General features: G+C 35.0%; 1 protein-coding gene across 1 annotated transcript in view; it reads left to right on the forward strand.

Annotated features, from left to right (window-relative positions):
• Nucleotides 1-12,666, forward strand: part of PI15 (peptidase inhibitor 15) — a 31,037-nt gene extending 18,371 nt beyond the window's left edge. The window contains exons 3-6 of the mRNA XM_010951522.3: nucleotides 1,478-1,596; nucleotides 2,574-2,706; nucleotides 2,829-2,944; nucleotides 6,802-12,666. Of these exons, the coding sequence (XP_010949824.1) occupies nucleotides 1,478-1,596; nucleotides 2,574-2,706; nucleotides 2,829-2,944; nucleotides 6,802-6,937 (504 nt within the window). The 3' untranslated portion in view covers nucleotides 6,938-12,666. The remainder of the gene's footprint in view (nucleotides 1-1,477; nucleotides 1,597-2,573; nucleotides 2,707-2,828; nucleotides 2,945-6,801) is intronic.
• The last annotated feature ends 1,200 nt before the right edge of the window (nucleotides 12,667-13,866 follow it).

A 13,866-nucleotide genomic window follows, 5' to 3' on the forward strand; every position in this document is an offset into this window, starting at 1 on the left:
GTCAACTGATTTTTCTGTTGGTTTGTTTTCAGTTTATAAAAATTAAAATGCAATTTTTCATATTATTATTACTATCAAATATGTGAATAATATAAAATATGAAGGCTTCATGGGATTTATTATACTTTAACATAGTTTAATTTAGAAGGTGGAGTAAATGCAAATCAAAACCACAATGGGACATCACCTCACACCTGCTAGATTGGCTACTGTCAAAAAAATAAGAACTAACAAGTGTTGGAGAGGGTGTAGAGAAAGGGAATCCTTGTGCACTGTTGATGGGAATGTAAATTGGTGTGGCCACTATAGAAAACAGTATGAGATTCTTCAAAAGATTAATATTAGAGGTACCATATGGTCCAGTCATTCCACTCCTGAATATTAATCTGAAGGAAACAAAAACACTTAGTAAAAAAGATGTCTGCACCCCCATGTTCATTGCAGCATTATTTATAATAGCCAAGACATAGAAGCAACCTAAATGTCCATCAACAGATGAATGGATAAAGAAGGTGTGGCATAAATCTACACAACAGACTATTACTCAGCCATAAAAAATGAAATGTTGCCATTTTTAAAAACATGGATGGAACTTAAGTGCATTCTGCTAAGTGATATAAGTCAGAGAAAAAACAAATACTGTGTGATCTCATGTATATGTGGAATCTAAAAACAACAACGAAGACAATACTGAGCTCATAGAGAGCAGATTGGTGGTTGCCAGAGGCGGGGGTGGGTGAAATATGTGAAGGTGGTCAAAAGGAACAAACTTTCAGTTTATAATCCTGGGAATATAATATACAGCATGGTGACTATAATTAATAATACTGTATGTGTATATTTGAATGTTGCTAGGAGAATAAATCTTAAAAGTCCTCTTCACAAGAAAAAAGTCTGGAACTGAATGTGGTGATGGATGTTAACTAGACTTGTGATCATTTCACAATATATACATATATCAAATCATTAAGTTGTACACCTGAAACTAATATAATATTCTATTCCAATTATATCTCAATTAAAAAGTTAGACTATAATCTTAGACATTGTTAATTTTGGTGCATTGATCTGAATAACTTTGATCATGTTAATTTTTAAGATATAGTAATAGCATGGCTCCTTGTTGCTCTAAATAAACTCCAGGGAATTCAGTTGACTTTAGTGGATTCAAACTTCAATGGTCAGTATGAAGTGTCTCCAAGTTATACCTAGATACTGTATTTTTGTTAACCTATCCTTTACTAAAACTGATATTGGACTTTGGATCTAAATGGCACTGTGAAAACAATAAAGATTTTTGAGGATTAAACATACTGCATTGTAGAACTTTGAATAACAATGGCCTAAATGCTTTCTTTTGGTCAGGAACCAGAATTGGAAGTACTTTAGGAAATGGTACCATTTCTTCCTTCTTGCTTTTCATTTGCTAGCAGCAAACCCAGTAAAGCTGAAGGTTTTTTTTAACCCCTTTCCACAGGTTTGGGATGAAAATCTTGCAAAATCTGCAGAGGCTTGGGCAGCTACGTGCATTTGGGACCATGGACCTTCTTACTTACTGAGATTTTTGGGCCAGAATCTATCTGTACGAACTGGAAGGTAGGAAGCAGTTTCACCAGTACTGTTCATCCATACAATTTTATTGCTTATGAACTCCCAGGGTGAGTGACACCAATTTCAAATAATCCCTGCAAGTATTTATTGAGGCCTCACTATGTGCCAGGCACGGATGCTTGGTCTATGACTGTTTTAGATCTCTTCAAAGATTAATTAATTTGTTAAAAGGGCCTAAAAAGCCCAGCTTTCCTTTTCCTTGGAATACCCCCCCTGAGCCTGTCTTCTGCACTTGTCTCACAGAATCTTTGAAAGGATCGGGCTACATCCTATATCCCGTCTCTTCTGCCTCAGAAAAATCCCTTGATGGTGGCAGAAGTCAGTATTGTGTGTCTGCTGCTTTCCCATGTTTGCACATACGTGTGTGTGTACAAATTGTATATATTTACATATATGTGTATATACACATACACACGCATGTATATGCAACTACAGAAAAAGTTGTTCCCAGTGATAGGATAATTTTTCTACCACTGTGAATGTCATCATCCAACATTCCAAAGGCCTGTTCTCTTCCACATAGCAGAGGAAAGTCAGGTGTGCTATTAGTAAAATTAAAATGATTCAAGTTTAAGGAAGAAAAAACTACCCTGGGTCTAGTAGTATTGCTTCTTTTATGTATCTAATTCTTAATTGTGTATAAGACTTTGATGGAAGAAATTCTTGATGTTGGTAAAACAAGATAAAGATGCTAATTCCTGAAAGATTTGCATTTCTCTTTTTGAAACAACCAGACACATACTTAGACAAATACAGGATCACTTGCTCCAATCCCAGGCATTTTTACGCTTAGAAGAATAGAGGATTCTACTAGGTGGTGATGGTAATTGTAGGGCATGGGTATGCTCTTGTTTTACCATGAATAATCTGCAAAAAGAATAACTAACTTGCAGTTTAACCTGAGTCCACTACATACTGCCACCGCTGTATTCTAAGTTCTCATCGTTTCTCTTGACCTCTAGATATCGCTCTATTCTCCAGCTGGTCAAGCCATGGTATGATGAAGTGAAGGATTATGCTTTTCCGTATCCCCAGGATTGCAACCCCAGATGTCCCATGAGATGTTTTGGCCCCATGTGCACACATTATACACAGGTTATTTTAGTTGTTCATTTTTGATTCATACTTTTAAAAAATGCTCTTAGTAAAATTTTGGTGAACATGCAATCTTTTTTTAGCTCTGACTTCAGTAACGTTGCATCGGTTTACTTTCACAGATGGTTTGGGCCACCTCCAATCGAATAGGATGTGCAATTCATACTTGTCAAAACATGAATGTTTGGGGAGCTGTATGGCGACGTGCAGTTTATTTGGTGTGCAACTATGCCCCTAAGTGAGTATCAGCTGGGATTCTACAGCTGGAATCTTTGATGATGTTAAATATCTTTAATCTGATAGATATTTTTAACAGGTAAGTAATAGAGTTAAGACTTAACTAATTACCTCTAATCCTCAAATCTTCCATCATTCTCATGTGCCTGAAAAATTATGAGCTGAAAGGTTTCTTTTCACAAGGATCTAAAAATTAAAATTGCAGGCAAACCAACATGAGATTTGGATGTTCACTAAATTCTCCTCACCATCTTTCTTTAGACATTGTAATTGTAAAATAAACAGTGCACTCTCAGGCTTTTGATAGCTGTATAAAAGGCATCAGGAAAGGATCTTCTAGGGAATATATCAACACAATATCCTCATTAGTCAGTACTAGAATGCTGGCTTAGCTTTTTCACTAGGAAAGCAAAACAAGTTCTTCTTTCTTCTTTTAAGGGTAAAATGAAAAATCATAGTTTACTTTTTCTACAGATGGCCAAAGAGGCATTCAAAATCCATAGGGAAATTTTAAATGCTATGACTTCTTTTTGATGAAAAGTTTGCCATGACTTAAATTTCAGTATAAAAAATATTCAGTAATTTCATCCTATGGCATACATAAAAAAGGTAATGTGAAAATTGATCAAAGATGATAAAATATGGTTATATGTATGAACATTCTTTAAAAGATATGGGTAAATAAGCACTCGTTAACATTTGATAAAATGCCTTTTTGATAACAATAACTCTTCAGATAAAATGTTCCAGTATTTATACATGAGTCGGTTCCCATTTGGAGTAAATACCACCATGTGCAAAGGATTTATGACACTCTTGGTGTCTTCCAAAGTAAGTCCCAAACAAAGATTTTCTCCAGCTTTGCCATTATGGGGAGGGAATGAGAAAATGTTTCACAAATAACTACATTACTCATTTATATGGTAGTATGCCAGTGGCAGTGTTTTTGCAAAGTTAGAAAAATAGTGATTTTCCCGATGGTCCCCTCTTCACAGTTATTAGAATAGTAAGATTTGGAAAGTAGATTGTGGCTGCATTAGGAAATGCATTAAAACTGCATTTGTTCAATATTTTCAGTTTTATACCTAATATTTTCCTACTAAACCTTTACCCTTCTTTCTGACATAAATAGGCCAAGTGATACCCAAATGGTGAAAGAGGTTTTTATTACATTCATTTAACTATTCTGGTTTGGGCCAATGATTAGAATTTTCTAATATTATTTATGAGATGCTTGATTGTTTTATAAGTCTACGAGATTAAGATATACTGTGTTAGTATGCTATATCAGCTGGAAAAAAGAACCATTCTTTTGAAACCTAGGCAATGAAGCAGATTTTAAAATCCTGACTGATAGCTGAATACATTTCTTCCTATCCCAGAATGAAGTTATCTTAAGCCTGTTTTTCAGGGGAAAAAGCAGAGAAAGAGAGAGAGAGAACGAGAAGGAATTGAATTAGATGAAATAGGATAAAAATTAAAAGGGTAAATATGTTCATCAATTGACTGGTTTGCTATTGAATATAATTATCCTCCATTCATGGAAAAGTTTATAATATAACATATAGTAATTTTTGCTTATAGTAGCATTGTATTTCTAAGTTAATACTACCAAAAATATGTGCTGTGTGTAATTTCCAAAAGTTATGTAGAATAAATTGAAACATGTGAAGCTAAAATAGCAGAGGCTGGATTCATACACTTTTACAGCTTTGGGTAAAGATATAGAGGGAAGTAAGATTACAGAATGAGAGAGATTAGGATGGGGAGAGAGCTGTACCCTTGGAGAATGGGCCTCCTTGAATGTTTATAAGCAAACATGACATTATCAAACTGATGCTTGAGGCAGCTTCTCTGGAAGGCAGAGTGTAGAATAAACTATATAGAAGTGGACAGTCTTGGACTCTCATCTCATTTTATAATATGAATAATTAGCATGCTTTTCATTTTATAGATAAATTCTCCTTTATAGGTTATTATAGATAAAACTGTGAATTTTCAACTGACTGAATAAGAGGATATTTTTATGTAGATACATTTTATGAGTCACCTGCTTGGCCTTATTTAGGTCTTAAAGAAGACAAGACCCACCTGTTTCATATTTTAGCCTTCACCTACCATTATCTTATCTTCAACCCTGACTTTTTACTATTGACAGCCAAGTTTTCTTCTCACCATTCAATTTCCTTCACATTGCTGGCTATATTGCTATTTCTTTGTCCTGTAGTTACCACTCACCATGCTACTGAAAATACACTTATTACCTCCCCCTTCATAGTTAAAAAAGCTTAATAACAGTAAGGCATTATGGCTGTTTTTAAGGCTCCTATGTGGTGAATCTGGGCTATCCTTATAATCATAGCCATCATTACAGATGAAGAAAACCACTGACAACACAAAATAATTCAGTTAAATGGGTTCAGTGCTATAAAAAAAAACTAATAGCATTACTAAAAAGAAAACTATGATTTACATATGGGACAATGTTTTGGAATCACCTTTAATTGCTGCTTCTTTGAGCCCTTATTCTCTTACTGGATTTTCCATATCTCATTTTATGAAGATGGAGAGTCTAAAATATTTTTCAACTTTGGAGATATTTTGAACACTTAAAATCTATTTTTTGTGCTTACGTATTTTGAACATTTAAAAATCTATTTTTGGGGGGCTTAGGACAACTTCTTGCTCCATTAGAAATCCATTTTTAGCCTCCTAAAATTTTATATATACATATAATGTGTATTACATATGTATATATTTATATAGACAGATATATATCTGTATCTATTTTACTGTCTTTATAAAATGAGCATGAGTTAAGGAAAAGAGAGGTGAAGTGCACATGGCCCACATGCTCTAGGAGGCTGCTGTAGGAAAGAGGCAGCTATGGTAAGTGGATGGAGTGTCAAACCCGGTGTCAGATGACTCATTAATGTCACCATGCATTGTGGTGCCTCACTTCTTATCCGTAAGTTAACATAATATTAACTTACTCAGAAGACTAGGAATAGACTTAACCATATGACCCAGGAATCCCACTCCTGGGCATATATCCAGAAGGAACCCTACTTCAAAAAGACACCTGCACCCCAATGTTCATAGCAGCACTATTTACAATAGCCAAGATATGGAAACAGCCTAAATGTCCATTGACAGATGACTGGATAAAGAAGATGTGGTATATTTATATAATGGAATACTATTCAGCCATAAGAAATGACAACATAACAGCATTTGCAGCAACATGGATGTCTCTGGAGAATGTCATTCTAAGTGAAGTAAGCCAGAAAGAGAAATAAAAATACCATATGAGATTGCTCATATGTAGAATCTAAAAAAAAAAAGAACATAAATACAAAACAGAAACAGACTCAGACACAGAATACAAACTTGTGGTTGTAGGGGGAGGGGGATGGGAAGGAACAGGTTGGGAGTTCGAAATTTGTAGATACTGACAGGCAGATGTAGAATAGATAAGTAAGATTATACTATATATAGCACAGGAAAATATATACAAGATCTGGTGGTAGCTCACAGCGAAAAAGAATGTGACAGTGAATACATGGATGTTCATGTGTAACTGAAAAATTGTGCTCTACATTGGAAATTGACACAACACTGTAAACTGACTATAACTCAATAAAAATAATATGAAAAGAAAGGCAATATTTTAAAAGTAAGACACATAGTGTAAGTTACTGTAGAAATAAGAAATGGATATAACTTTCAGCGTTTGTCTAAAAAGACAAACTTCTCAAAAATATCATCACATGTCAACACGTGGTCATGTGCTAAAGGGCAACCAGATTTTCTTCATGGGCAAGTAGCACTAATGCTGTCTTCTTCTTTTTTTACCAGGGGCAACTGGATTGGAGAAGCACCATATAAAGTAGGGGTACCATGTTCTGCCTGCCCTCCAAGTTATGGGGGCTCTTGTACTGACAATCTTTGTTTCCCAGGAGTCACGTCAAACTACCTATACTGGTTTAAATAAGCTTATCTTTTCCTCCAGGAAATATAATGGTTTCTGGAAATCATAGGCATATATATATATTGAGTTTTGCACATATTATACATATTTTACGATAATCTTGTTTTCCTTTTATTATTCATTGTATAAATAAGTGTTTGTCTAGTGTGTTTACCCCTTTGTGGTAATCAAAACACCCATTTCTATTTTCTGACTTTTAAACCTAAATTAAAATATTGTGTATGTATTATTGACATAGTTGATGCATCCAATTCCAAAACTCGTTTTCCAAAGAAATTATGTTTCTAAGGAATAGAATATATATTTGGCCTGTAATGCACATGTGTGTGTATACACACACATAGATGACGTAATACATAGATAATACGATTCTGTAGCAAACTCAAGGGGAATTTTTTAAAAAATCCTGTTCTAAAATATATGTGAGGTGGTGGGACATCTTCAGCACCCATTTCTATAATAATCAAAAAGTGATCATTTGCAAAATAACAGTGATAACTGGGTATGATAATTTAATTAAGCAAATGCAGATTTCATTCTTGGGATATTTTATCTTATTTAGGTTCACCAAAGGATATGCTTGACTTACGTAAGGTTCAAATCATGCCTTTTGCTTAATCTCTTTTACTGAGTCAGTAATCATGGGCAAGGCACACTGCTTGTTATCTTCTGATAATGCGAAGGTAAGAAAATAGGATTCCTGCCTTCAAGAAGCTCATGAAAATATTCAGGAAATAATAACAGCCTAATTATTTTGCTGTAAAATTATTATTTTTTAACAAAGTTATTTTTCATGCAGCTTGGAGGAAGTGGGTGCAACAGTGTTCACATGTAGGTGGTGTAGGTGATAAGCCACACTGTGTAATACATGAGGCTTCTGATTAGCATGAATGTGTAGCGACAGTGCTTAGAATTAGAAGAGGCAGGGAAGGATTCATCACTGCCCAGGGATTACTGAGTAAGAGTAAATAGTTACGATTTTGGAAGGCAGAGAGCAAGACCTAAAACTGATGAGGCCCAAGAAAAGTGAGATTTAAGAGACACATATGAAAAGGCACAGAAATAGGGTTAATGAGCGCGCGCGCACACACACACACACAAATGGAGTGCTTCAGAAGGGCATATCCTGAAGGTCTAATACACCTTGAGGCCAGTTAGCAGGAGGTGAGGGATGCTGGAAAGAAACCTTGGAGGTGCCAAGGACACCTCCAGCTGTCCATTGTTTCCCTGTCCTTTTTTGGTGAGAATCAATGTAATCATCCTGGCCTTGAGCATCAAGTTAAATATCTCATGTGCACACCACAGACAGCTAAGGTTTTGTTAAAGGGGTCCTCCTCAGATGATTTTCTAAGGACTAATTGCCAACCTTTATTCCCCTGTGTAAGGAGAAGAATAATTTTCAGTTCTCCATTAAGTTTGGTGGAAATCAAATGAAAATCACTATGAAAATTTCTCTCATGCAATTTTGGAAAAGCTTATTTCCAAATCAGGGAATCACTTTCTAGAGAGGAGAGCTCAACATCTGGGTCAAGACACTTAACACATTACATTTCATTTGTGTGTGTGTGTGTGTGTGTGTGTGTGTGTGTGATGCAGGTTATGTAATGCTTCAATAGAATTACAGAAATAAGTAAACATGGTTAGTTCCAGAGTACAAATAACAGAAGGAAGCTACTTGTTTAAAATTCTCTACACATCTGCGATTTCTTGGGGTAGCTGCATTGAAAGATGACAGTTAATTGAATCCAGCGGGGGAGACATGCACCATCTGGAGTTTAGGTTTACATGATGACAAACAATTGGCCTGATTCCTTTCACAAACTGAATCTGACCAAATGTTTTCAAATCATACTGCTTTGCTTTTGTGGGAACTTACATGGGCTTTATTAAAAATAAATATTTCTGGAGACTAAAATGGAGAACAGAAATGATTCTAAGAGTCAGGCCCCAATCCAATTGTTAGCTAACATATATCGGCAACTGGAGAGAAAGCTCATCAGCGAGATAATTCATTTGATTTTTCTAGAAAGTGTTTCCATCCTTGATTTTGCTAAACCAGTTCTAGAGAAGTAGAAAAAGCACTTTTAAACCAAAACAGGCTACGATCAGTTCCAGTTCTGTTGCTGGTTTACTTGTGTGGCTTGGTTTCTTAGTTCTCAAAAAGAATAATGCTATTTGCCACATATTTCACAGAGGTTCATGTGAACTTAAAATTACCAGGTTAACAGAAATTTATGAATATTAAAATTATCACTAATGTTGTGAAACTTTTATTTGAGATAAAATTAAGTCTTTCATGAGCTCCTCTTTGGCAGAAATTCTGTCTTATCTTTGTATTTATCCCAGCTTCTAATACAGTGGTGGTAATGTAATAAATGTTCATCTGTATGGATTTTTAGAATTAACTAAAAAGTCTAGAATTGCAAGAATTTAGAAGAATCCCACCTTTCCATGTTTTTTAAGACAAACATGTCTTAAATACAAAGCTTTGAATGCATCAACAATTAAGATAAATCATCAAACATATCACGTTAAGACTAGGGTCTACACACTCATAACTTGCACTCAATAGTCCTTTCCAAATCACAATGAGAACTGTAAGTTTATTTATAACGTAGCAACTCAGCTGAAAATATAACGGGTATATTTGTTATTCTGTCTGTACTTTTTAAAGTTAGTAATACAAAGTGGCCATGTGAAATGTTTCATTTTCCAGGCTAAGGCAAACAGAAGTTTGCTAGGATCAACACAGCATGTCACATCTTTTCACAGCATGAAACCGTGGTGCTAGGAGAGCTATTTCTCACTGTAACCCCCACAGTCAGAAAGGGTCCAGGTATAAGCTATTTCCTAAGAGCAGCTTAAATAGTCAGTACTGAGGTTTTCATTTCAAAAGGTTTCACTCAAGAGAAACAGTAACTGGCATATATATTCAGTGGCATTGATTCTCTTTATGGTAAGATTTTTCATATCATCCTTTATTCAGTAGAAGAGTTTTTTCTTAAATTCTGTCACAATATAGACTTTGAGGAGGGCTTCCATGTCATCAAAAGACTGGGAAAGTGATAATTTTAGCTGTTAAGCGGATGGATTTCTTTACAGAATTGTATTTGAGTTGTGTAGGCAGAGTCTTAATGTTCCTGGTTATGACAGATAAGCTTGCTTTTAAAATGTGTCAGAAACAGTTTTTATTATTATTATTATTTTAATTTTCTGTTCAGTAGTCTAAGCTGTGTCACTTCTGTGGTCCATCAGAGCACCCCTACGAGATTCAGCTGGCAGCGCTGTAATATGTATTTGAACCTTCATGGAGGCATTCATTTGAAAGCTCCATGCAACTTTAGTACGGAGTTGACCAAACACTAGGGAAAGTTCAACCAATACAATTCACTCAGAATTTCTTAATTGAAACAATGCATATTTTTCTCATTAATACATGCTTGTGTTAGATCAACGTATAACATCTACATAAACAAATCTAAAACATGTTTAGGCCAGTTTAAGTGTTTTGTATTCATATCCTGCTTATTAAATGAATGCATCAGCTAATCAGGTAATTTGAAGGTGTCCAGAAAAGTCATGCTTAAATTGTGGTCCGGGTTCTCCCTCTTGTGTAACAGCATTCCCTCTGTTCTGCAGTGTCATGGGACACAGATCTTGACACAGATAGGAGCCTTTACCTATGAAAGTGTTTAGGGAGAGTAAAGTTATATTTCTATTAACGTCTAATATTATCTTTGTTTTTATATATATTTTTGTATTGTCATTATATGTGTGAGGGAAGACATTTAAACACATGCAAAATGATTTTTAAAAATTATGTCATGGTCTAATTTTGACTTACGAGATGTCAGTGAGAAACTTAGACAGTTTAACAATTCACCAGTTAATGGTGCTGAAAATGCATAACAAACACCTTATACGTGCTACAATTTTGAAGTTTCTTTGCAATTAAAGTTTTTATTAAGTGTGAACTATCAATATCTATTCTGGTGCTAAATATGTGGTGCTAAATGAACTGTTAGTGTTCGTAGCTTAGGAACTCTCCTTTAGTCATTGTTAAAAAATGTTATGCATTCAATTCTTGATTTAAAAATATGAAGTCCTGTTAATCTTAACCAAAAATAGGCCAGTAAACTCTATTTTTTATCTAATAATCCAAATTTATTTGGGTATTACAGAATGTAAACTTATTTCTTAGAAGTTATCAATTTTTTAAAGGCATTTTTAGCTTGGCAATGTCAAATTCAAGTGTCACCTAAAGGTTAGAGAACACCCACATCAACCATGCTGCAGGCACTGGTGCCCTCTGGTGGTTATAAAAACAAATTAACAAATTCTTGATGGCTACTTGGCCTGCAACAAAGCTATTTCTGCCGTTCAATAAAAATTTAATTTGCACAATATTAGAATTCTTGGATACTCTTTAAATCTGACAACATTAAAAAAATTCATGACTCTATTGACATAATTTTCTAAGAGTGTAAGAAAGATAATATATCTTGACATCCACTTTCCTAAATAATAATTTTTTTATGATATTCCAGTTCTAAGGTGCTTATTAAAGTGTTCTTTTTTTGAACCAGGTATTAATGAAACATATTTTTAATTTTGTTTACATCATAAATACAATAAGAATTAAAATTAGCAAACAATTTTCTAAGTGTGTCTCACTTTCAGAAGTGGTATTTTATTTTTGTTTTAAAGTAATTAATTCCATATATTGGAGGACTATCTCTCCACTTTTACTTGTTGATCTATAATTTGATAATGCTCTTTGGTCATACAGTTGAGCTAATAACATTTTATTATTCCATTCAAAGTCTTTCTAGACTAAAAAACATACATAAAAACTTGGAATTATACCCCTGTAACTAATGAAGGCAATGTTTTTAGGTAAACTTTCACTTGAGTTGTGCAGTTGACTAAGTGTGATAATCTGCTTTGACAAAGATATTTCTTAAGCTATGTTAACACAGCCAAATGAAATATGCTTTGAAGCAGTTTTCCAAATTATTATTTTCAAACTTACTTTAAAGCAATAGAACGCTTTGTATGATCTCAATCATATACAAAACTCTAACATATAATACACATAAAATGGACCTGCTTATTCCCCAAATCTTCCTCAGTGCCTTGAAATTTCTTCTGAGAGCCCTAGGATTCCATCAAACCATTAGAAAAACTGCTCTAAATCATCTAGTTCTCCCCATTTTCTATAAAATAATCAGCTTATTAAAGACAAAAAAATTGAGACTCTAAACATATTTCAATGGTTATCTTATATACCCACTTCACTTGGCATGTGTTAGAAGCCTCTTAGTTTGATGGAGCATTAAATACGTACTGACTTTAACTGGTGCTTGGTTATATATTACAGTATGTTGTGTTTTGTTATTTGACAATTTTAGTACCAAACTATTTTGAGAATTAGATAATTGTCATGTACCCATGAAAATAATGTGTTTAAAAATATCTAAATGTTTCAAATATGTACATAATCCTAAAATGTATTGTATCATTTTAGATTTTTTTTAAAAAAAAGGTTAATTTGATTTTTTATTCATTACCTAATACTGTGGCAGTAAAAGGTGCCTTTGTTGTGATATATTGTCATGAATGTGTACATACATAAAACCTGTGTAAACCTCTGTCTTTATAAAGCATAACAAGTGTAGCTTTTTGAGCTCTGCTATATTGTTTTTTATTTCAATAAAACATTATAAATAATTGTTCTGCTTTTAAGGTTTAATTAAAACAAGTAATCTAATTGTTTTCTTGTTTTCAAGTTTTACAATAGAATCAGAACTAGATGGCATGATAGTTTGGTAAGAAATGAACTGTTCTAAGGCAGCAATGATTATATTTTTAATACATCACTGAAATACATCAAATCTTCATTTTCCTTTTTTCCCTTTCTTTCTTCACTTATCTGCCTCCTTCCTTCCTTCTTCCATTCTTTTTCTATTTAATTCCAAAAACTATTTTCAAGTACCAGTATGAAAGACATTTCCATGGAAAAAGAGGAAAAGAACAGTATATCAAGATGTTCTGGCTGGGAAATTGCAGCCATTGAACATAATTATGTTTATGCTTCCTCATACTGAGGGCATGAAGAGGAACCATAGGCATTCCTGGGGGAGAGGCAGCATCTCCAGTTACTGGATGACCTAAGGCTAGGAGTTAACAGGGCGGCTCTGCCTTGCAGACGGTAACTCCTTGCTCTCTGGCGAGATGGTAGGTCTCCCAGGCCAGTTCACCGAGAAGCACTCAGACCTAGGACTTATTAAAATTTCTCCTTAGGGTATTTCATGCAAGACAAGAAAGCCTCTCCCCCTAGAACTCTGTAGCGCTCTCTCAGTTCCTCCCTCTCTTGCTCCTCTTCCCTTTTCATTTTGCTTCCTCCTCTTTTATGCCTCCAGTTTCTCATCCATATGTCTGGAAAGTTGCATTCATCTCTCAAGAGATGGGAATCCATTCATTGATATGTGTGTGTGTGTGTGCGTTGTGTGTGTGTTTTGCATATTCTAGCCCCTCAGACTAGGCCTGATGGAAGCAAAATAAGTCTTGTGCCCTAAGTCTTGCACAGTGCTGATGGTGAAGAAATGCGGCTATGGTGGGTGTCTGATCCCATCCAGTCTTCCTCAACACTAAGAGCTGTGGCTGACCACCTCATGAGAACAAGCACACCCTGACAAGGCAAACATCAGCTTTCCCAGATCCAGCTGACTATGCTCTTGGAAGTGAAGCCTATTCCCACTGTCAGTGACTCTCATCCAGTTCCTTCTGAGACAGTAACCTTGGCATTGTGGTGCCAGGGGCACAGACTTCTTCCTGAGCTGTGCTTGCACTGTTGAGCCAACACTGCAGGAGTGACTGGCTCTGTCTTAGCAAACTGGAGAGGTGGCACCAGCCTAGCTGAATCTCTCTGG

Source organism: Camelus bactrianus, chromosome 29, assembly GCF_048773025.1.
Source record: "Camelus bactrianus isolate YW-2024 breed Bactrian camel chromosome 29, ASM4877302v1, whole genome shotgun sequence".
Classification (NCBI taxonomy): domain Eukaryota; kingdom Metazoa; phylum Chordata; class Mammalia; order Artiodactyla; family Camelidae; genus Camelus; species Camelus bactrianus.